General features: G+C 40.9%; 1 protein-coding gene across 1 annotated transcript; it reads left to right on the forward strand.

Moving 5' to 3' along the window:
• The first annotated feature begins 1759 nt into the window (after nucleotides 1-1759).
• On the forward strand, nucleotides 1760-15173 carry mthfr (methylenetetrahydrofolate reductase (NAD(P)H)). Its single transcript, XM_074643049.1, has 12 exons — nucleotides 1760-1984; nucleotides 2823-3075; nucleotides 5247-5485; nucleotides 6278-6388; nucleotides 6482-6675; nucleotides 9058-9308; nucleotides 10157-10291; nucleotides 10511-10691; nucleotides 11758-11940; nucleotides 12028-12129; nucleotides 12217-12336; nucleotides 14865-15173. The coding sequence occupies exons 2-12, from the start codon at nucleotides 2837-2839 to the stop codon at nucleotides 15087-15089; spliced, it is 1980 nt and encodes a 659-aa protein (XP_074499150.1). The 5' UTR covers nucleotides 1760-1984; nucleotides 2823-2836; the 3' UTR covers nucleotides 15090-15173.
• The last annotated feature ends 6493 nt before the right edge of the window (nucleotides 15174-21666 follow it).

The following is a 21666-nucleotide window of genomic DNA, read 5'->3' on the forward strand; positions in this document are numbered from 1 at the left end:
CTGTTTTGAGCGATGCTCGTTCATGTCTATTTAGAGCGAGCAAGCGCGAGCCCGACGCTGACTTTCGTTGACTTAACGGCCACAGGACAGGTGTCGCTGTTAACAAGCATTTCTGAAAGTTACAAATAGTCCCTTTAAGGTGAATAGTATGGGGACCATATATACCATTTTATATATATATATATATATATATATAATACATCCATGGGACCAACTACTACGAAGAATGAGCTAAAACTGCTCAGCAAATCTTTGTCGATTATGACTGACAAAAAAGCTGTTAAATTATTCTCTTTATTTGATATGTACAAATTAATTTGAGATGAGCCCTGTTTCTTTTCTTTTCTTTTCTATTTTCTTTTTTATTCATTTATTTATTATTTTATTATTTTTTTTTTTATTACTTGTTCCTTGACCAGTTTTACTTTATTTGTATTTACTTTGAATGTTATCTTTGATATATGTTGTTGCCCATGCTCAACCTGAAGATGTTTTTCTTACTGTTATGATAATTGGCAGTGCCTTGTTGTATGTATATTTTTGATAACAAATAATAAAAAAAAAAGAATAGTATGGGGTGCTTCTCATTAAGCTAACATGTCTCCTCAATGCCTTTCCTTGCCTCCTCTCCTCGCGTCAACTAGGGGAGGGATGAGGCGGAGCGGTGTATTGAAGCTTTCTTGGCCATGGCACGTGTGCAAATGCATCCACCCCCATGGGAGGATGGTCCTGCTGTGCCATATCAGAATATCATAATTTAGATGGAACATAGCTCATACATGACATTAGAGGGCTTTAATTTTGAAATTCCACATCAGAATATCCTGATACTCTAAAGTGGTTTTCCATTAATCCCATGTGAAATTAGTTTGTGGCTCTAGGCCATTTCCTCATAACTCTAATCTGAATTTGAAGGGAAGAGAGCTCATACATGACATTTTAAAGGGCTTTAATTTTGAAATTCTACTTCAGAGCATCCTGATCTCTGAGTGACACTCTGAGGTGGTCTGCTATTATTCTGAAGTGAAATTACTTTGTGATAATGGGCTGTTTCCTTTTCATTCTAATCTGAATTGAGAGGGAAGATAGCTAATTTCTGAGATTTTAAAAGGCTTTAATTTTTTTAATTGTTCATCAGAATATCCTGATTTTATCAGAGTGATACTCTAAGGTAATCTGCTATCATTCTGAAGTGAAATTAGCATGTGCTAATAGACAGTTTCCTTTCATCAATTTGATCAATCCCAAGTGAAATTAGTCACTTAGTAGAAACATGAAGTTTAGGAATCTGAAGAGGCAATGTATTCTTTAATATTAAATTTGACTATAGATTACTAGATTAAGTTATTTTTCTTTTCTTTTTTTTAATGTTTTTTTGTTGTTTATATGTTGTTGCTGCTGTCTGTATGTCCCTTTACACATATGTGTATGTATTCCTTTAACCTTAAATAAAACAAATAAAAAAAAGTTTGAATAACATTTTTCACTGAAATACATTTTGCAGGCGGTCATTTTTTTTTTAGTATTTGATATTTCTTCATTTTGTTTTATTTATGCATTTATTTGTTTGTTTATTCATTCTTTTATTCATTATTGACAGAGTGGTTGACCCATCACGTTAATCAGAATGGTGCTTTTATTTTGAAGTCAGTTCTTACCGTAATGTCTAGGATAAGCACGCACCGCATAACAACACGGGGCTGGATGGGCTGGAGAGCGCAGAGGAAGATCCGGGTACTTTTATACTCGGAAGTTGAACTTTTTCTTTTGCTTCATGCGCCACTGAGCAACAACATCCATGTGAGCAACTTTAATAGGAATGAACCGCGGGGCCCCGCCTCCAACGCTGTATCCAGTTCTCTTGATACATCCATGTTGCCCACGCTGTAGCAGCTATTGCTCTGTTTTGGATGGGAGACATTCTGTGTAAGGAGACAGACCTCGACACAACACCTGCAGCATAAAGACACTCGGCTGGTTGAAGGTGGGACAACAACTATTTACCTTTTCTCTCCCTCCAGCGCACAGAACGAGACTATGTTTAGCTTCAGACTCGGTGTAGTTGCACGTAGCCTGAGTTAATTCTGTTAATTTAGTAACTAAATATGGGCTAACATTGCTCGAGAGGCAGGTAACAATTAGCTAACGTTAGCTGAGCTCAGCCAGGAGAGCGTGCAGCCTCTACTACCATACTTTACCTGTGAGCGCGCATGATTGATGTAACGTTATATGGGTATAAAAGGAAAGGCTCGTGTCACTGTGTGCGCGGGACCTAAAGTTATCACCAACATCTATTACAGCCAGTTTAGAGCTAATCCTCCTCTGTAAAGGGACCAGGTAGGACAAGGTGTGGGGGGTCCTTTTGTGCTCTCTTGATGGATTCTGTGCATACGCCTGCAAGCAGAACTTGAACATGAACTTGAGGACTTTGCATTAAGTAGAAAGTAGTGGCTAGAGAGTAGAAACTCCATATGGCATAGAGGTCGGGGACGATGGATGACAACAAGAAGTTGTAGTTTTGTTGCCTAAACCTGCTTTTTTGCCTAAACCTGAAGAAGTATTTTTGTTTGAGTTCAAAACTAAACGTTTCATCAGTTTTACAACATGTTAGAAGGTTAATTTGAATTAACCCCCTATTCTGTCAAGTATTGCAATTTTTTAAACTTTTTATGCATGCTGTAGCTGGTCAACAATATATGACACTATTTTGAATGGGATCTGGTGTACCGTTTGTTCCCATGCTGTCAAAATATACCTCAAGATGTCAAATTACTGACGAGACTGAAAGGTTTGTTTTGTGTATTTTTTTCTTTTCTTCCCAGTATAATTAACCATCATGGTGAACCAGCGAGGGGACGTTAGTTGGCCGTCGTGCAAGAGCGACTCCAGCGGGGCCAGCAACAGCGGCGGGGAGAGCTCCAAGGAGAGCTCCCGGTCCTCCACGCCGGTGCTCGAGGACCGCTCGGACAGGCTGCGGGACAAGATGCGGAGGAGGATGGAGTCCGGAGACCACTGGTTCTCACTGGAGTTCTTTCCTCCCCGCACAGCCAGTGGAGCTGTCAACCTCATCTCAAGGCATGTGAAATCAAATTGGACTTGAGTGGGATATTTTTATACTGGAAACACTATGTGTTTAGAATCAGCAAAGTCCAGACAAAAGCTGGACTTTACCTTGACATGGTCAAAGAATTTGATGAAAAGTTGTAAGGCTATTTAAAAACTTTGTCTTAGCACCAACTCCACCTCCTCTGGTAGCCTAGTTCAACAACTGTAGGCCAGTAGCTCCATGAGGCTATTCGTATTATATAAATTATGTACTTATTATAATAGTTTATTATTAAACCTTTATTTAACCAGGTAAAAACCCATTGAGATTACAAAATCTCTTTTTCCAAGGGAGCGCTGGCCAAGACTGCAGCAATACAGTGTTTCAAACGACATACACACAAACACTTAAAAAAACACAAGATAAACAGTTTTTCAAACGACATACACACAAAGATTTATAATGCGGTGTTTAAAGCCCCCCTCCGGTGTATTTTTGCATTTCTATGATATTTCATATTTATTTGAGTCATTTCCTGACTAAGTTGATCAGCCACACTGTTTGCCCAAATTTTTGGTAAAATGTGAATATGACGTATGACTATAGTAGAAGCTGCAGGTCAGACGTGATCCTCCAAGCTTGCACAGGCGCGCTCATGCTCGTTTGTGTCTGAGCAGCGGTAAACTGATAAACCTGTTTATCTGTCTGTCAGTTTGATTTTTCGAGTTAGTTAGCCCAGCCAGTTGCATCAGCTAACTGAGGGTTTTCATTTTATTTTTGCGTTTCCTCCACCTTAGTTTAGTGTGTTTATTTTCACTATGGCATTTGTGTGTGCGGTGAACGGGGGAAATCAACGCAGTGAATTACACAAAATCCCACCGGCATAATTAACATAACACAGTGACTGTCTCTCTCACTCGCTCTCTTCTTTACCGTCTCCTGCTGGAGATAAATTAACAGAAAGCATTCAATACCGGAGGTTTGCAGGCCTCTAACAGGTCCGAACGACGGGGAGCGCACAACTTTCAGCCCGAAAGAAAACAAGAGAAAAGTCCCGTTAGAGAAATAAATGAATAACAGTGCAGCCCGGTGCGGTGTTGGTGCTGGGAGCTGAGTAGAGAGTGGCCGATGCTGGTGGACGTTGCACCTCCAAAACGTCCTGAAGCTGCATTTCAAACAGCAGACCTCTGCAACATGTCTATCCGTCCTCCAGCAGCAGCAGCAGCCAGACGGCCGCCTCGCCAGGAGGAGACGGTAAAGGAGAAACGAGTGAGGGAGAGTTGAATTCTTGTCTAATTTTTGGGCTGATAAACAGTAAATGAATCTAAGCCGGTTTCATCTAAACTGGGTTGAAAACAATGCAACCTGGTTGCCATGGTAATGAATTATGTCTGACTATTATGGTGTCTTCAAATGAAACTCGTGAGCTCATACTTACAACATGGGAAGTCGTGTACACGATATGCTTGGCGTTCAAGTGGTTAAGCTGTGAGAACACTGCTGCTAGGCAACGGCAATATTGACATCACTGTTGGCATCTAGAAGCCACGGAGGCTAACAATTTAGCAAGCTAGCAAGTGGGTAACATGTTAGAAATGCAAAGGCATAATGACAGAGGAAAAAGATGACACCGTTAGGAATATCAACATTTTCCTAAGACCTAATATAAAATTACAAAGAAAAATAATATATACGACTAAAATTACAATATATTAACTTATTATGTGCCGAAAACAAACTTCCATGGGCTCCGCCATTTCTGACGTCAACAAACACGTCACATCTTGTGAACTCAGAGCTTTCAGAAACTTTCAAATTACGAGGTCGTGAATACAGCAACAGGGGGGCGTTCATATGGGCGCCACTCATGGACACGGTAAACACCACGCCATTTGAAGGCACCATTAACCACACCCCCATTCTCTGAGGAAGAACGTTAACCAAAGAATAGGAAGTAAAACTGGCTGGAGGGGGGGCTTTAAAAGAACATACATGCAAACACTTAAACCCAAAAACAAACGCAGTGTTTCAAACAACTACACAGACATTTAAAACAAACACGCACTATCAATCGATTTGAAACGAGGGTGACCGAAAGTACAAAGATCAGTTTCATAGTTCATCAACGTGGCATTATCACAACCACTCAAGAATTGTCTATGAGACAGCCATTTGTTTTGAGCATGCCATTTTTCTTCAGATTTGACCGTATGGGCAGCGGAGGGCCTCTGTTCATTGACATTACCTGGCACCCAGCAGGGGACCCGGGCTCGGACAAGGAAACCTCATCTATGATGATTGCCAGCACAGCGGTCAATTACTGTGGCCTGGAGAGCATCCTCCACCTGACATGCTGCAACCAGACCAAAGAGAAGATTACTGGCTACCTGGCCAAAGCAAAGCACGTGGGCCTCAAGAACATCATGGCACTAAGAGGAGGTAGGAGGGATGTCATTTGTTTCAGTCGATTAGACTGTTGTCAGGCTGTTAAATATGTGTTATCAGTCGCTATAAGCCCCATAGATGTGGGTCAATAGGGGCCACTAGTAGGTTTTATCATCTAAAGAAGTTGTAGTTTTATCGCTTCAACCTAAAGAAGTTGTAGTTTTATCGCTTCAACCTAAAGAAGTTGTAGTTTTATTGCCTAAACCTAAAGAAGCCTTTTTGTTTTTGTTCAAAACATGAGGTTTCATTCAGTTTTACAACATGTTAGAACGTGTTGCTTTTAAGTTTGAGTTTCACTTTTAAAACTAGTAGGCCCCTAATGACCCACATCTATGGTGTTTATAGCGACTGATTACGCCTTTTTACAGTCGAAATCGGGTGTTTGTTTACATTCTTAACGACAGGAGTGGCTGTACCATGTAAACTTCTGAATAAAGAGGGAATTATTTGCTCCATGTTTTTTTCCATTTTCTTGACACAACAAAATAGTGGAGTAGTAACGTACTGTTAAAAGGCAGGCTGCTGTTTCAGTACCTTTGTGCACTTTTCAGTGAGGAAGACCTCACTCAATGGAGTTCAATGGGCCGTTTTGACAGCTGGCATAACTAAACAAAGTACTGGAAATGGATCAGGCTTTATATGTCACGGTCCTGGTGATTCGTTCAACATTGTTAGTCTCAGATATGACGACGATTCCACATCGGAGTGGGAAAGTCGAGTATAGCCTTGGAGAACCTCATAACTTATGGCTGCCTGCTAATGTGTGATATCCTGATATCTCCGCAGACCCAGTAGGAGCAGACTGGGAGGAAGAGGAGGGAGGCTTCAACTATGCCACCGACCTTGTTAAACATATCCGATCAGAGTTTGAGGACTACTTTGACATCTGTGTCGCCGGTATGTTTTCAGCCTCCAGATCAGTAGTAGTCAGTTTAAGTGGAGCTCCATTTGAAGTATCAGTCAGTGATTTTAATATGTTTGTATGCCCAGGCTACCCCACAGGCCACCCTGAGGCAGAGAGCTATGAGGAGGATCTCAGACACCTAAAGGAGAAGGTGGATGCTGGAGCAGACTTTGTCATCACCCAACTGTTCTTCAGGGCAGACACCTTCCTAAAGTTCCTGGATGACTGCAGGGCGATTGGTATCACATGTCCCATCCTACCTGGAATCTTCCCCATTCAGGTAAGTCACTGCTGCTTCCAGGAGCAGCTACTACTGTTATCATTATCACCAAGAAGTCACAGGTTGATTGCTGATGGTCATACTGGGAAACTTTTAATGAGGAAAGCATATTCATTGGGTTTTGTATTTGAACTCAGTCTTCTTTTTGTTGTTTTAGTCATCACTCCCTTTGTTTGTGCTTTACTCGCCAAAACCAGGGAGTAAGCAGAGTTTAGCAAATTGTACTACATTTTCATTAGTGATGATATGATATCAAGAATTGTTAAACATATTTTTCATAACTCAAATTTCCCTTTAGTTCTCTGTCACACACACACACACACACACACACACACACACACACATATATGCTAATGTACTGTAAGGATCAAATTTGTTTGAATAAAGACAAGTCGCTCAGGCTTCACTAATTAAGTGAAATAAGACAAAGGGAGATAGACAAACATTTGCAGACTAAATTTAGAAGATGGTAAGTAAAGCTTTATTTATATAGCACCTTTAAAAACACACTGTTGCAAAGTGCTTCACACACAAATGAAATGTCAAACAATGATGAAAACAAGGAAAATTGACAATATGAAACACAGAAACAATGAGAAACGGATCAAACAAAAACAGACAAACACACATGTGGATGAGGCCTATAGAAAGGCTTGCCTATAGGGATGGGTTTTTTAGGAGCTGCTTAAAACAGTCCAGAGATTCAGCAGCTCTGATAGATTGGGGTTGGTGATTCCAGAGAGTTGGGGCTAAGACAGAAAAGGCCCGATCACCTTTTGTTTTGCAGTTAGAGCGGGGGATGAATAAAAGACCGAGATTAGAGGATCGAAGTGTTCGACAGGTCGAATATGGAACTAAAAAATCAGAAATGTTACTGGGGGCGAGGTCATGCAGTGCCTTAAATGTAATTAGCAAGATCTTAAAGTTGATTCTGAATTTTACAGGGAGCCAATGGAGGGATGCCAGAACAGGGGTGATGTGAGACCGACGCCTAGTTCTGGTTAATAACCTGGCCGCTGCATTTTGAACCGCCTGAAGGCGATTTAAAGCAGATTGACTGAGGCAGGTGTAGAGGGAATTACAATAGTCTAAACGGGAGAATATGAAAGTGTGAATTAATAGTTCAAGTAGTTCAATAGTTGTACCGTTGCTAATACATTGCATGTCAGTAGATAACAGGTAGTTTAATTACCTCCTGCATAGTAGGGGTGTAAGAAAATATTGAATATCGCAATATTACGTTTTGTGATACTGTATCGATTCTCAAAAACACTATCGATTTTTAATTAATATTTTACATGTAAAGATCAACTCAGTCAATACTTGATTTAATTTGCAAAGTGATGCGCCCTCTTTGTGTATGTGCCCTCTGGACTGTGAGAACACGCTGTTCTGATTGCTTAAAAAAAGTTAATCTTTTTTTAAAAAGTTAACTTTTTTTTTTCTCAGATTTTACGCATATGGTGGTGCGTTCTTTATACTATTAACAGTTTTCCTAAAATTAGATTTGAATTTGCTTACTCTATCGCAATATATTGAATCGTAACCCCTGTATCATGATTCGTATCGTATTGCCAGATTCTTGCCATTACACAGCCCTACTGCATAGCAGCTTTTCATGTGAAGATGTGGTGATTGAGGAAATGCTGAACAGAGCTTTGTTTTTCAGAATGCAGTGAACATTGTTAAAGCGTTTTGCCACTAGCCTAGTTTCAAGGAGTTCACTGTGCTGCTGCTGTAGGGATTTATTTTAGTTGTCCTCTACTCTGCCCTGCTACTTTTCATCTGGTTTGATTCAGAGTAGAGAGGTTGACCGATGAATTTGTTGGGCTGATATTAGCTTATCTGAAATATATCTATCGGCTTATCTGTTGGCTGATAAATAATGGGGGGAAAAAACTCATATCTGCTTGGCCCCACGTAATTTCCTTTGTGCACAAGATACCTGAACGTTTTACCCCAGGAACCAGTGTGATGGCCCCTGTCTAACCCCCAGTTTGTCAGAACCCGGCTCCTAGGCATGACAAGTATTGAATGGACACGGTTAATGATGCTAAATTATGTGTTTATTTTAATAAAGTAAACCACTAAAGCAATGTGGAATATGTCAGCTGGGATGAGTCCAAGTTAGAGAGAGAGACAGAGCAATGCTGGGAGTCAGGCTTTTATCCTATGGGAGCGCCAGGTCCAGGTGCTCCAAAACTGTTGCTCACCACAAACCTGTGGAGAAAATCTCCATAGATTGACGATGGAGTCTAGCTGAGTCCGTATCTGCAGCCAGCCTGTGTATGTGTACCCTGAAAGAAATGTGTTGTCGCTTTCTATTATCAAATGATTTCCATCCATTGGGATAAAGCTGGATTAATACCTGTTCCTCTCTAGGGTTACCAGTCTCTGCGTCAGCTTGTCAAGCTGTCGAAGCTCCAGGTACCAGACGAGATCACCAAAGTCATCGAGCCCATCAAAGACAACGATGCCGCTATCCGGAACTACGGAATCCAACATGCGGTGGAGATGTGCCGTGTGCTGCTGGACAGTGGCAAAGTACCAGGCCTCCACTTCTACACACTGAATCGTGAGGTCGCCATCATGGAGGTGCTCCGACAGCTGGGCCTGTGGATAGAGGACCCCAGGTCAGTCATCCCTCCGCCGGCTTACAGCATATTGATGCTTTGAGCAAAAGTCAGAAGTAGTCGTGGAATTTTAGGGGGGGAAATTGCAAAGAATCGACTCCCATCGGCTGACAAAAAAGCAGTCCTAGTATGGACAAACTACTACAAGTACAATAAAGCAGCATGATGCAATGACAAAACTATTGTCCATAAACCCTCACAGGTACTGCATTTAGAATAAACAATATGCTCAAATCATAACATGGCAAACTGCAGCCCAACAGGCAACAACAGCTGTCAGTGTGCTGACTTGACTATGACTTGCCCCAAACTACATGTGATTATCATAAAGTGGGCATGTCTGTAAAGGGGAGACTCGTGGGTACCCATAGAACCCATTTACATTCACATATCTTGAGATCATAGGTCAAGGGACCCCTTTTGAAAATGGCCAATCCCGTTTTTCCTCGCCAAAATTTTGCGCAAGTTTGGAACGTTATTTAGCCTCCTTCTCGACAAGCTAGTATGACAGGTTTTTTAGTTTCATATGATGCCAGTTTCTTCACTCTAGCTTTAAAACTGAGTCCGCTACACCCTAAAAATGCAAGCTGTGTTAATGCGTTATTATCGCGTTAACTTTGACAGCCCTACTGATTACCTACCCAACGAACGAATAGTCGAATAATCGGGTTCAGCCCTATTATTTTCAACAATTTGTATTGCTGTTTCTTTATATTCTAGTGCCACCTCTGTTATTTGTAACTTTTACTGCCGCAGTGAATGAACTTGAAATCAATCATTTCATCATATCCCATCAAACATGCTGCTCTGGATCCTGAATGTGCCATATTGGCTGTGCTCTTTGCCAGGCGGCCTCTTCCCTGGGCAGTGAGTGCCCATCCCAAACGGAAGGTAGAAGATGTTCGACCCATCTTCTGGGCGTCCAGGCCCAAGAGCTACATCTACAGAACCCAGGAGTGGGACGAGTTCCCCAACGGCAGATGGTACGATTACACACAAACTCAAAAGATTTTACACGACCAAAACGTCAGTGTCCGTTTCCTTTTATTAATGTATTTTATTTAGTGAATAAATGAAAATAAAATGTACTTCCTTTATTTGGATTAATAGAGCGTTTTGTGAATTGGTGTTCATGTTCTAGTGTAAAATAATGAAGCCTACTGTCAAACGATTAAAAGGTGTTCTGTTGTTGATGTCTCCAGGGGAAATTCCTCGTCTCCGGCTTTCGGCGAGTTAAATGACTACTACCTGTTCTACTTGAAGAGCAAGTCATCCAAAGATGCACTGCTGCAAATGTGGGGTGAGGAGCTGAAGAACGAAGAGAGCGTCTACGAGGTCTTCACCTGCTACATCACAGCCCAACCAAACCGCAGTGGGCAGAAGGTAGACGAGCATTTTCTGTTGATGATTGATAACGTTCCTCAAATTTAAGCTGTTGATGGCATGTGTTGTTCCCCCGTGTCCTTTCCATAAAGTGAGTCTGTGTAGCGGATTCTTATTCACTTTTCACACCACAGAACTTTTACAAAAGTCATGTTTATGACTCAGCCGTTATTACAGACTTTTATTATCAAGTCAATGATCTGGTAACGCCTCCCGATGTAGTCACAACCGTGACTCTTAGTTCTAAGATGTGACGTTTTACTGATAAAATCCGAACTGTGGTTTTCCTTCTCTAATGTGTGAGTGTAAAGTGAGAGCTGAAAGACGAGGAAAAAACATACAGACGCATGTTCTTCCTCCATGTTTTTGGCGTGTGATGTTAGAGATGGGGATACTGTCCCTCAAATCTAATCTCAAATAATTTTCTTGTGGCTTCCTGCTGAGCCTGTTCTTCAAACATGCTTTAACTAATCCAGACATGATATTATAATGTTGGCTAGCTAATATCCTGTTTATTCATCCAACCAACCAACCAACTTGGTTCTTGGACCACAGTTCCCAGCCTCACCTGCTGTCTGTGATAGTCTGTGATCCGCTGACGGGTGGAGGCTGGGACAGTGAGCTGGGTGAGTTTGGAGCGGAGGATGTCTGGTATGATAGTGTTGAACGCCGAGCTCCAGGATCCTTGCATATGTCTCTGCGGAGCCGAGGTGTTGCAGGATGTTGTGCAGTCCCGTGTTGACTGCATCATCCACTGACCTGTTTGCCCGGTAGGCAAACTGCAGGGGGTCCAGCAGGGGTCCTGTGATGTCCTTCAGGGCAGACGTCAGGGCGACGGACCTGTACTCATTTAATCCTGTGATGGAGGTTTTCTTTGGGACCAGGAGGGGACTTCACACTTCACACAGCTCCAGTGATCTGTTGTTGAAGATCTGCGTGAAGATGGGGAGCCAGCTGATCACCACAGACTTTCAGACAGTGGCAGACAAAAAAAATACTTGTCTGCCACACCGGTAGGAAGTGAATAAAGTTCATTCCAGACCCTGATCACAACCTCTTTTGCTAGGTGTTGTGTTTGCCATGGAACGATGAGCCTCTGGCCCCGGAGACTAACCTGCTGAAGGACGAGCTGGAGAAAGTGAATAGACGAGGAGTCCTCACCATCAACTCCCAGCCCAACATCAACGGCAAACCCTCCACAGACCCCATAGCAGGCTGGGGACCTGCAGGAGGCTACGTCTTTCAGAAGGTAGAAACACTTTTTGGATGGAGTGGTTAGGGAGTGGGGTGTTTTTGCCTGATATGTTGATATGCTGTCTTGTTTTAAATCCAACAGGCCTATCTGGAGTTCTTCACCTCCAGTGAAAATGTGACCGCTCTCCTCAAAGTACTGAAGAAGTACGAGCCCCGTGTCAACTACCACATTGTTAACGTGCATGTAAGTTTGACCAGAAAACACCTGACATTCCGTGTTTGTGTGCGAGTATGTATTATTAATATGTCCCAATGAATATTTTGTGTGTAGGGCCGTAACCTGACCAACGCCCCTGACATGCAGCCTAACGCTGTGACGTGGGGGATCTTCCCTGGCAGGGAGATTGTTCAGCCTACTGTAGTGGACCCGGACAGCTTCATGTATTGGAAGGTAAGATAAAGATTGTCCTGTAAATGTGCAGGGATTCAGGAATGTTCAGCAGTATTTGTAGGGAAATAAAGCTCCAAAGTTGATGGATGGATGGATGGATGTGGGGGGGCATTATACATTTTTGCAGAAATTAGTGAGTTTAAAAACGGAATGTAGTGGTGGTCGTTTCCTCCGCTATTGATGGAAGTAACACATTATGTTATGTGTCCATCCTAATGATGAAGATGTGCATTGTTTTTTACTGAGTGGAACTACACTGGCTTAAAGTGCTAAAATGGGAATATGACGTGTAACTATAGTAGAAGCTGCAGGTCAGACGGAAAAAAACAAGAGAAAAGTCCCATTAGAGTAATAAACAAATCACAGTGCAGCCCGGTGCGGTGTCGGTGCTGGAGCTGAGGCGAGAGCCGTTTGTGCTGGTGGATGATGCACCTCTTAAACGTCGCCAAACGGTGGACTTCGGCAACAGGTCTATCCGTCCTCCGGTGCGCCTTTTTAGACTCTACAGTATAATAGTACTGCATGCTGTATATTGGGCAGTATGTACAAGCAGCGATGATGTTTTAAAGGTTCTCTTTACAACTATTTGCTATGTAATAGTGTGGTGGAGTAATGTCTACCTGAGCAGAGAATGAAGTCGCTCTCCTTCTGTGTGTGTTGTAATACCTAGCTTCTCCCTGCTTTGTTAACATCGCAAGGCTGGCCACGCATGCGTTTAGTGCATGTTGGTGCATGCGAGTGTGCCCTATACTGGCTAGCTCACGGCTGCTGCGCTGCACTTACAACCGATACACCTTCCCAACTGACAGCGCCATCACGGTAGCATAGCACCCGCCCTCCGGTCCCCCCCCCCCAGGATCTGTTAGCTCTGTCAACAGTGTTGCCTGGGCTGTAGAGCAGCTCTCCATGGAGAAAACTCACCTATCACCTACTCCCCCTGTGAACTTACAAAATGTGTCCTTACAGTTTCTGTAGTGCTACCCACTTTTGGGAAATGCATGAATATCATACTATATATAAATATTATATTCCCACTTTACTTTGAAATAAATAAAATATAAGAAGCTCGTATTAGATTTGACCTGTTGTAATTAAGTTGATATATCATGTATCACCATTAAGCAGAGGCCTGTACTACGAAGCGTGTTCAACATACTCGGGGTATCTTGTCGTTATCTGGCTTAACTGACCCTAGCAAACGAGATCCCGCTAAGCGGACCTACGACGGTGGTTATCAACTCAGTAAATCAACCCAGTGTTTCTCATTCTGGCTACGAGCGCGTTCACATGAAAGGGGCGGTGTTTGCAGCATGTAACCAATCGCAAACATGGACAAGTCTACTGTCAGCAGAACTATAATATTAGACAAATACAAAGAAGTTAAACACATTATCAGGCTAACATTAACAGAGTTGAAGCTGCCAAATGCAGGAAGGAGAGCTGGCAAAGAAAAAAATGCAGATGTGTGACTGTAACAGGTTTATTAAGTTAACGGAATACTCAGACATGGTCATCTAGATGGGGCAGTGAAATATAAACAGCTTTCAGAGTATTCTGAATGATTAGTTTACACTTATCACATTAGGGAATTTAAGAAGTTTGTGGCGTGTGTGACTATTTCAACCTTCTTTCAGCTGCGTCCTCTACTCCGGCAATGTGAAATGCACTTGAGAGCAAGTAAAAAAATAAATATAAATACAGAATTCAAAGCGGTAAACACCCACAGCACACAGCCAGCGGTCCTTCCTGCAATTGTCAGTTTAAACTGTGTTGCTTTTAGTCTGATTATGACTGTAACTTCTTCGTATTTGTGTAATATTATCATACGATCTGCACACCGAGCTCTGATTGGTCAGTAGGCGTTGCTTTTATACGAGTTGATCTGTTATCTGGAATATAACCTGCTCCGGAGCAGGTTAACTGTTCAGCGTAAGTTACCATAGCGATCTACCCCAGTAAGAAGTGAACCACCGTCGTAGGACGGAAAACCCTGAAAGGTTAAACCTGAAGTTACCTCACTAACATCAAATCCCGCTTCGTAATTAACATCCAGGGGGAAACAGGATACTGTTCAAATAAATGTTTTAGTCCGTTTTCAAGGAGAACTCTTGAGTTGTTCACAATATCAGAGGCATTATCAAAGTTTCATTTATTACTACCAGAACTGTAAGGTTTTGCAAGGACCTAAAAGTGTTTCCAAAACATCTCTGCCTCAACACCATCTCCTGCAGCTCCTGACGGGCTAGGACATTATCAGCTCAGATGGGAGTGATTTCCTGGGTTAAGAAAGTTGATAAATGTTTTTACTCCTAGTACCAACAACAAGACCACATTTGTGATACCCTGGTCATGTTGTGTTCCCTACTCACACTGATCAATACACGAGCCTGATTAGGAAATCAATACTTGGCAAAATGTTATCAGAAGCACATTTAATTTGACACCAGCTGGTTTTAGCACTAGTTGGCCTCCTCTGGCCGGCCTACTACACGCTCCCTTCGTCAAACCTGTCTCCATGTTCTCCTCAGGACGAGGCCTTCGCCTTGTGGATCGAGCAGTGGGCCAAGCTCTACGAAGACGAGTCTCCTTCACGGATGATCATCAAGTATATCCACGACAACTACTTCCTGGTCAATCTGGTGGACAATGACTTTCCTCTGGAGAGCTGTCTGTGGCAGGTCATCGATGATATGTTTGAGCTGCTCGACGCGCCTCCAGAGCCCCGGTCCGAGGATGGAACGGTCTCTGAATAAAATCCGTCTCGCCAAGCTACTTTTTTAGGGACAGAAAGAACACTATGGAACCGTTGATGTCTTATGCATTGTCTAAAATAAAAAGCTGCTACTTATAATACAGAGCATAGCATAGAGTACCGAAGTGTACTTCACAGTATTTTTTATAGAGTTTTTCTAAATGTTTTTTCTAGCATTTGAGTGAATGGAAAGTAGCTTCATCCTCTGCAGCACTCCCAGCTGATGAACTACACTTGTACTTATACAGGTTTGAGTTTTGACCCGGTCACATTTTATAAGTTTCTTTATGGACAGATCTCACTGAAAAACAACAAATAATAAAAAAAAATTGAATTATGAACATGCAATTTACCTTTTAAAGTGTTTTTCAGTAAATGCTATATTTGAACTAGAATGGCACTCGGAGAGAGCGCAGACCTCCGCCAAGGTGCCTGACTTTAAAAACAGATCACAGCTGGCGGTACCGTGAGGTGGTCGGCTTGTTATTGACGCGGTGGGTTTCCGTGTTACGTATCGGCGGATGCCTCTCTCTTTCAGCAGCCTTGTTATGTCTGTATAATGTTACACTACGTTGTCTCTCATCCTGTCATCTACCGCTTTTTTCTTTCTCACCGCGGACAGGCAGCAGCGCCCGCACACACATCCACACACGTATCTCTCTGCTCTCAGAAGAAGGCTGGGTCACGCGTCATCAACGCGTCATCAGTTACACTGCGCATGTGTTATACCCAGAGGTGTTAATGTTCTGGCTGATCGGAATCCGTAAAAAAAATCCTGAATCCGGATCGCCACCAAAATCTATTGGATTGTTCATTGTGCCACACCCCACCCCTCCAAAATTCATTCAAATCCATCACAAACGTTTGGAGTAATCCTGCTAACAGACAAACAAACAAACCAACGTCGGTGAAAACATAACCTCCTTCCTAGGCCTTCTGCCTTGGCATAGGTAATTCGATTGTTAAATGATGCCGTGTACTGTTATGGGTGTAAACCTAGTATAGAGATATAATCAAGATAGAGATGTTGTGTATGAGTGAACTCACGATGAGGCTCTGACAGTAAGAGTTGGAGCTGCTGATGACTATATTGTACCACAGACAACAGTTACACTGTCTACCTTCTGCCTTAAAGATTTAAGTGCTGGTTGATTTAAGAATTTCTATTTGAGTGAAAATAATGAAATTGTGCTGTAGTTTAGCAGTCTGGAGTGTTTCTGTTTATACGTGAGCTTCAAGTTTTCAGAATTGTGTGCATAGTTCCATTTCTGTGTGTATACAATGGAGAAAAACTGCATTATTTTTTTCCCCCTGTGAATGTTGCCACAGACACCCAGTTTGTAATACTGCAAATATATAAATATTGCTATAATACTTTCATCAGTGGGCCATAGGCTCAATCACCATTTTGTTACCTCTTTCAGCAATAAATGGTGACTTAACAGACATTTATTTAAATGACAATCTTCAATTCCACTTGAACATGTTTTAAATGTACGTCATATTTATTTGTTCTGACTTCTCTCTAAAGCATTAAATCGTTTTTCAATACTGAACAACCTGGTGAGTGTGTGTTATTAAGTAAGGTAGAGTAGCATCCAGCAGCATTATCTATTCCTAATGAAAGTGGAGTATTGCTGTAAGACACATGGTGAGTTTAATAGGTGTTCAGAATAAAGCACTACTGCTACATAAACACAGGTCCAAAGGCCAGGCCACGGGACAGTCCGTGACATTTCAGCAGCCAGATGACATGGCAGGGGTTTTCCACTCACTGGGTAACGCAACTTTTCGACAACTGAATATACAAATCATCACCTTACAGAGAAATGGTGTGAGGTCGTGCAGATAAGCCTGACCTCGACATTGTCGACCGGATCACCTACATCAGACAGACAGCGGTCTGCTTCACCACAGATAAAGGTCCTGAATGGTGCAATAGGGTACAACATCACAATATTGACCTAATAAATGTCAAAATAATTCCTTTTTTAGAGGATTTTTTTGTCAAATCAAAAGCCCCATTTATTTAAATGTTCTTCTGTGTTCACAAACCGGAGCCAATACTATCTGCTTATCTACAGCGTCTCTTCATTGGATCTTTTTCTCTTATTAACAGTACATGAACAGTTGTTGTTATTACAGACATCTTTATAAATTAAAGTATGTCATAATAAACATAATAAACAAGCCACGCCAGCAGCTCTATGAGGCTGTACTTCGGCACAGTGGTGCTAAACGTTGAGGTCTGAAAAGCCAATGGTAATGTTGAGCAGGTATATAGATTTGGTGTTGATTTGCTGCCTCTGGTACTGGTGGCCTTGAATCTGTGCATGGCATCAGAGGATTACCAAGGTATTTTGGAGCACAATATTCCACTCAAGGTCATGGGTCTCTTCCAGCAGGACAATGACCCAAAACACACATCAAAAACACCCAGGAATGGTTCAAAAGAAAATGCGGTACTGTTCTAAAGTGGTCAGCAATGAGTCTGGACCTCAATCCCATTGAACACCCGTGGAGAAAAGAAGGCAACTTTCAAATCTGAGAGAACTGGATCTGTTTGCAAAAGAAGAGTGGCACAAACTGTCAGTAGAGAGAAGAGAGAGGAGAGAGAGAGAGAGAGAGAAGAAGAAGAAGAAGTGCTTGAAAGCAGGTTTTTCCTCCAACGGCTGTGCTACCAAATATTAAATCTAGGGTGACAATAATTTAGTCAATGCCATTTATGTTTATTTTATGATTTTAAAGGATGTGTTAAGTTCTAAATCAAAAACAAATTTTCTGTACCATATTAACAGTGAAATAAAGAACTGTGGCGACCAAATGCTTTTTCAATTTCAACTTATTTTAGAGAAAATGGAGTTTGTTTGTTGTTGTTGTTGTTTTTTTACAGTATATGTGCAAGGGTGCCAATATTTCCGGCCATGGCTGTATGTACAACATGTTATTTCAATCCTTACAGTTGGTAGGGTTATGGGTAGTCCCAATTTGGATGATTTTATAATAGCTCCCTTGTGCAATATTTCATCACCCAGACTTGTTCTCCACGCAGATATTGGCAGCGTCCGCTGTTTCCCAGTGACTCATGGTAAAAACAAGCAGTTGTTATCTTCATTCAAGGTCAGTTGAGAAGTCCGGTGAGAAGTACTGCAGTATTTCTGCTCCAATTTATCATTAGAAAAGAGAACGTATAACAATATCTGTTGTCATATCATTATACTTTGACATTTTAATAGGCCTATCATAGAATGGATCTAATGGATCTAGGTGTAATGGATAAGGGCTGCATTTATAAAGCTTCCTAGTACAAAGACTTGCTCCTAGTGACGAGATTCACAAAGCATCTTAGCCCTTAAGGGAGCTCCTGAGGTGAAAAACTGTTAGGAGCAGGGTGACTTTTAAGAGGCTTAAGAGTTTCTTAAGAAGAGGAAAAAATGTCTTGTTAGCTGGTTTATAGTAGATTTGCATGCCAACCAATGTCGCTACTTATATAGACTGGCCAGCAATCACAGAAATTGATGAAAGCTGAGCCATTTTCCCCGTTAATATCAAATAGATTAACTTCTAAAATTACCAGCATGGTAGAAACAACTTTCAGCATGTGAATAGGCTACTGCACAAGTAGGCCTGTGTTTTAAACATTTGGTAGGCTACTTTTAAAGTATGGCTTACAATTTATTCAACAGAGATGTTTTATTACATAAAATAGTATTCATAATTGCATCATGTCTTAAAAGACACTGAACTTGAGTCTGAATTCTGGTGAGAGTAAAGAATACATGTGTGTATGTGTAAATATGTGTATGTGAGAGTGAAAATATATGTATATGTTGAAAAGTAAATGTATGTGAAAGGAGAATGTATGTGTGTGAAAAGAGAATGAATGTATGTGAAAGGAGAATATATGTGTGTGTGAGTGCACGAATTCATTTTGTCTTGTACGGCCCCTCATACTTCCTTGCTCAGAGTTACTCTGAGAAGTTTCCTAAATCCCTCCTAAACTAGGATGTTGTGTGTTTCAGACTTACAGTAAGGTGAAACTTCAGGAGTGCCATAAATTAGCTGTGTAGTTAAACTCTGAGCAGGAATGTACAGACTGAAGGCTCATTATGAGCAACAGCTGTTCCATCCTCAGCCATGACCTCTGACCCAGTTTCAGCTTTTTCAGAGGAACTCTGTAAAGCAAGCCACCAGCACAGCTGGATACATCTGCTACCGTTTCCTCTAAAATGACAATTAAGAATTATATGTACAGTTCCTGGCCTGACGTATCCTATCTTAGGAGGGATTTAGGAAACTTCTCAGAGCAACTCTGAGCAAGGAAGGAACAGAAACCTTAACCTTAGTGAGGGTGTGGTTGACTCCGTTTTTAGGTATGTATGACGCATTCTTTTAAAAAGGTGTGATTGGTTGATGCACTCTGATGTAACATTCATATAGATTACTTTCCATACAGATTACATTCCATACAGATTATATTGCATTAAGAATACATTTCATAAAGATTATGTATTACATTTAAAGTATATTTAAAGTATACTTTTATAAATTAAAAAGTGGGCCAATTTAGTATTAGTATTTAGTATTGAAGTAGTACACGTACAAGTATACTACTAGTACACTGATATTAGTATACTTATTACATAAAGTATACTTGGGAATATACGTGAACTGTACTTAAGTTTACTTTGTAAAATAAACTTGAAGTATACTTCTTTTCTATAAGGGTAGAGGCACCACTGTGGCTACGATCTGAGCGTTTGGGTTTGGTCTCCCCACATCTGGATTGTTCCTCTATCAGTATTATAAGTAGAAGAGCTATCCTGAATAATAGTATCCTTAACCATGTGTGTTCACTCACATGTATGACATGTATAAACCACAGCAGTAGGCTTCATGTACTGTCTGTACTGAGCTGTGAGCTCCCTCTAGTGTCCGTTCTGCAGTATGTCAGGATGCGGTGGGTGAAGAGCACATGGGAGAAGTTTGCCTTTCAGGGCTTTCTGTCAGAAAGGGTTTATTTGAACTCAAACCATGATCGTTTCCTAAACCTAGCCAAGTCGGCATGTTTCCTAAAACTCATTACCAGTGTACATACATATCAACATGCTGCCCTTTACAATAAATTGGTTTATAATAGCTTGTTTGTAATGTTGCCTGCCAATAAAAGCTGTGGATATCAAGCTGAGAGTGTCCCCTCACCAGTTTTATTCTTTTTTTTAAAAATCTTATACTTTATTTTCTTCCCTTTTTTTGAGTTTTTTTTCATATATGCAATTTACAGTTCGTAATTACAATAGTTTATAAACCAATTTTTAAGTAATTGAGCTTAGAAACAAACAAAATAAGTACACAAGAGAAAACAACATCAGCATTCGAAATTGAAATAAATAAAATAAAGAAATAAGTAAAAATAAATAATAATAATAATAATAATAATAATAATAATAATAATAATAATAATAATTCGAAGAGAAAAACAAATTTAATTAATTAATTAAATTAATTAATTAAAAAAAAGAAAAAAGGGGGATCACCAGTTTTATAGTTTTGGTTTGGCTTTGAAAAGTACAATAATACTTTGCAATACCTTCATGTGGAGCACATTTATTAACTTCACATGATTAAAATGTGAACATGTATGTGCCACTTGCTATAATGTTTCACCATTACAGTGTTCATTTTGAAGTATGCCATGATGAATTCAGCCTGTGTAAAATGATATTAAAGGAGGACAGAGAATGAGGGCCACTGTTACGAAAAACAAGTCAAAATGTTGTGACAGTAGTTGTATTTTCTAGAAAAACTCTTTTGTAAATGTATCTTTATTCTGGCATTATTACAACTTTTGCCACATAAAACTGTGATTTATAAAAGAAAAATATTTTGTTGTGGATTACGTTTGTCTTTTACGTATCACAAATGTGTTTGTCCGTGGACGGCTGCAGCAAGTGACGTACAACAAGAACAAGAACGACGCGCAGAGCCGGTGACGTAGTATATCGAGCAATTGCTAATGAAAGTTACGTCGAATAATAAGTTGTGTCTAGAAGGTAACACAGAAATTGCAAAACTCTCACGAGATATTTATAGTTAGGCATTGTGACGAGTATAACAAGTGAGAAAGTCCACTACTGGCAGGCTGATGGAGACGTGGATGGATCCGACAAACACAGGACTATCCCCCAGGAAACTGCTGTTTGTGTCCCGTGTGAAACATAGTCATTTTAAGCCAAACCATGATGCATTCTTACTAAACCTAACCCAGTGGTTTTGTTGCATTTTTTTAATTTTGTTTTGTTTTAATTTACAACGTTAAACTGTTTAAAACTGCGACTGTAATCCGGGAGAAAATACGTTTCCCTCGAAAAGTGATTGAGAATGCAGTTTAGTTGTATGGCAACGTAATTTTGTGGGAGACAGGGTTGCTGCAACCTGAGCCTTCGTTGTCTTTGTTCTATCCCCCCCCGCACCTTTCTCATATAGCAGGCACACATACAAACAGATTCAGATGCAAATATACAATACGACTATTCAATTGTATTGAAACTCGTGGATAACTACTGGATGACTATTGA

This window comes from Sebastes fasciatus, chromosome 8, assembly GCF_043250625.1.
Source record: "Sebastes fasciatus isolate fSebFas1 chromosome 8, fSebFas1.pri, whole genome shotgun sequence".
Taxonomy (NCBI): Eukaryota; Metazoa; Chordata; class Actinopteri; order Perciformes; family Sebastidae; genus Sebastes; species Sebastes fasciatus.

What these genes read in the sequence shown, in the direction of transcription:
- mthfr (XM_074643049.1), top strand. Translation starts at nt 2,837, where the DNA reads ATGGTGAACCAGCGAGGGGACGTTAGTTGGCCGTCGTGCAAGAGCGAC. An exon ending in CTTTGACATCTGTGTCGCCG is followed by an intron (nt 6,389 to 6,481) that starts GTATGTTTTCAG and finishes TTGTATGCCCAG; the next exon opens with GCTACCCCACAGGCCACCCT. An exon ending in CTGTGGATAGAGGACCCCAG is followed by an intron (nt 9,309 to 10,156) that starts GTCAGTCATCCC and finishes GCTCTTTGCCAG; the next exon opens with GCGGCCTCTTCCCTGGGCAG.